Source organism: Ogataea angusta (genome assembly GCF_019207475.1).
Source record: "Ogataea angusta isolate 61-244 chromosome Unknown 61-244_NODE_27_length_2060_cov_188.807363, whole genome shotgun sequence".
Classification (NCBI taxonomy): Eukaryota; Fungi; Ascomycota; class Pichiomycetes; order Pichiales; family Pichiaceae; genus Ogataea; species Ogataea angusta.
Genome location: NW_025065240.1, coordinates 1 through 2060, shown reverse-complemented (window position 1 = coordinate 2060; position 2060 = coordinate 1). Strand labels below are relative to the sequence as shown.

General features: G+C 45.2%; 2 protein-coding genes across 2 annotated transcripts; one reads left to right on the top strand and one right to left on the bottom strand.

Annotated features, from left to right (window-relative positions):
- Nucleotides 1-32: 32 nt before the first annotated feature.
- On the top strand, nt 33-1502 carry KL928_005424 (uncharacterized protein; the record flags this gene model as incomplete). The annotated part of the gene is made up of 1 exon (XM_043206229.1): nt 33-1502. The coding sequence occupies one exon, from the start codon at nt 33-35 to the stop codon at nt 1500-1502; it is 1470 nt and encodes a 489-aa protein (XP_043057271.1).
- A 6-nt stretch (nt 1503-1508) lies between these two features.
- On the bottom strand, nt 1509-2060 carry KL928_005423 (uncharacterized protein; the record flags this gene model as incomplete). The annotated part of the gene is made up of 1 exon (XM_043206228.1): nt 1509-2060. A coding segment is annotated over one exon (552 nt), but the record flags the coding sequence as incomplete, so codon positions are not given.

Below are 2060 nucleotides of genomic sequence, written 5' to 3'. Positions count from 1 at the left end.
AAGTTCAGCTGCTCAAGACGCAACTGAGGGAGATGGAATCTAAGTTAAGATCGCTCGAAGATACTCACTCCCAGAACCTAGCAACAGTGTTCTCGCAACATAGCAAAGAGATTGAGGAAATCAAGGCAAATGCTTCAAAGCTCAAAGAAGGTGGAACGAATGAAGCGGCGCACCAAGAACTACAGATGTTGCAACAAGCGATGGACGATACTATGCAAGAGTTGGCAGAACAACAACGGGCCATAGAAAAGGAAGCTGAAAAAAGAGTTCACCGGTTGGTAGACACGTTGCTTAAGGTAAGCACTGATCGTCTACATGAGTTTGTTTTCAGCCTTGAGTCCCCAGTCTACTCGAATACGGACATTCCAACTGCAGAATACCTGAGTATTTTGTTGGAGAGAGTCTCTCACTTGAGTACTCAGTTTTCCACCAGCATGACAGATTACATCGCAGACAATATGAGGGGAGAAAATGAGAGTGGCCTTATCAAAATTCTCATAGAGTTTACTGATTCGATAGGTAATCTGTTTTCAAATGTAAAGGCGGTTCTTCGTGATCGTAAGGACGATGTGCAGGAGATTCTCGTTGAAGGGTCAAAAGACCTAGCTCACATGGTTGAGCTATTCTTCGAGTCAATGCTTAGCAATCATTTGTCAGAAATGAATATTGAGGAAAGTACTGACAGAGTCATCACAGGCAACATCAATGTACAAGAAGTCCTTCAGAGCTTGATGCAGGTCGTCGAAGTATTTAGAGACCCTGGTAGAGCCTCTGTATCCTCCGACGAACTTGGTTCTATCTTGGATAAGGAACTTGCAAACACACAAGCAGCAGTTGAGAAAGCAGCTGGCTTACTTGACTCAATGTCAACCCGCCACAAACTGAAGGTTCAGGAGGATGGTTCACTTGAGGTGAACGAAGCAATCATCTCTTGCGCCAGTGCTATCATAAATGCTGTCAGATTGCTGCTGAAAGCTTGCATGGAAGCACAGGAAGAAATTGTTTCTCGTGGAAAGGGATCTATGTCAAGAGCTCTATTCTACAAAAAGAATAATCGCTGGACCGAAGGTTTGATATCTGCCTCCAAACAAGTCGCTTACGCTACCGGTATACTCATTAGAATGGCAGATGGTGTCTTAGCCGGAACAAGCTCAAGTGAGGAGCTAATTGTTGCATCTAATGAGGTTGCGTCTGCTACAGCGCAGCTAGTCTCATCTTCCCGTGTCAAGTCGGATTTGATGTCACAAAGCCATCTAAACCTGGAGGATGCATCGAGGAAAGTCACCTCCTCATGCAAAATGCTGGTCACCAAGGTCAGAAGTCTTTTGCTTCCTGACGACAGCTACAACACGGTTGATTACTCCCAACTCACCGCTCACGAGAACAGAACAGCGGAGCTTGAACAGCAGGTTGAGATACTCAAACTAGAAAGCGCACTTTCCCACGCTAGGAAACGCTTGGGTGATATTAGAAAGTTCAGCTACAAAGATGAAGAATCCTGAAATGCTTCAATCCTGTGTTCTTGACTTGCTCCTAGCTCGCTTGTTGGTAAACCACACACGGACCTGGAGAGGGCTAATCCCACATTCTCTTGCTATTCTCTCCCTTTCTTTCGAATTCGGGAACCGTTTAACTTCAAATGCCTTTTCCAAAAGTTCTTTGCTCGACTCCGGTATATGTCTCCTCTTTTTCTTATCAATGCAACCCGAAACAAAACACTCTTTGTAGGCATTCACTTCTTTTGGCCATTGTCTTTCCATATCCCTCATCTCCGTTTCCACTTGAGCTTCCTCAATAGCGAACCCATGACGTAGACTTTCGTATTTCTCGTTGGAGCTTATCTCCCTAATAGTCGCCTCCCAGCCATTCAACAACCTTTTATAGTGTCTTTCAAGCCGGTCTACAGCACACCCCGCCCTGATAGCAAGCAAAGCATCCCTCTCAGATCTCAAAGAGTCCTCCAAGACCTTCGCACCCTCCTTCTTAATGTCCCTCGCAAACACACAGTTCTCCGAAGCAAGGTTCTCTTCTATACTCTGACTGTCCAAAGAAGGTTGGTT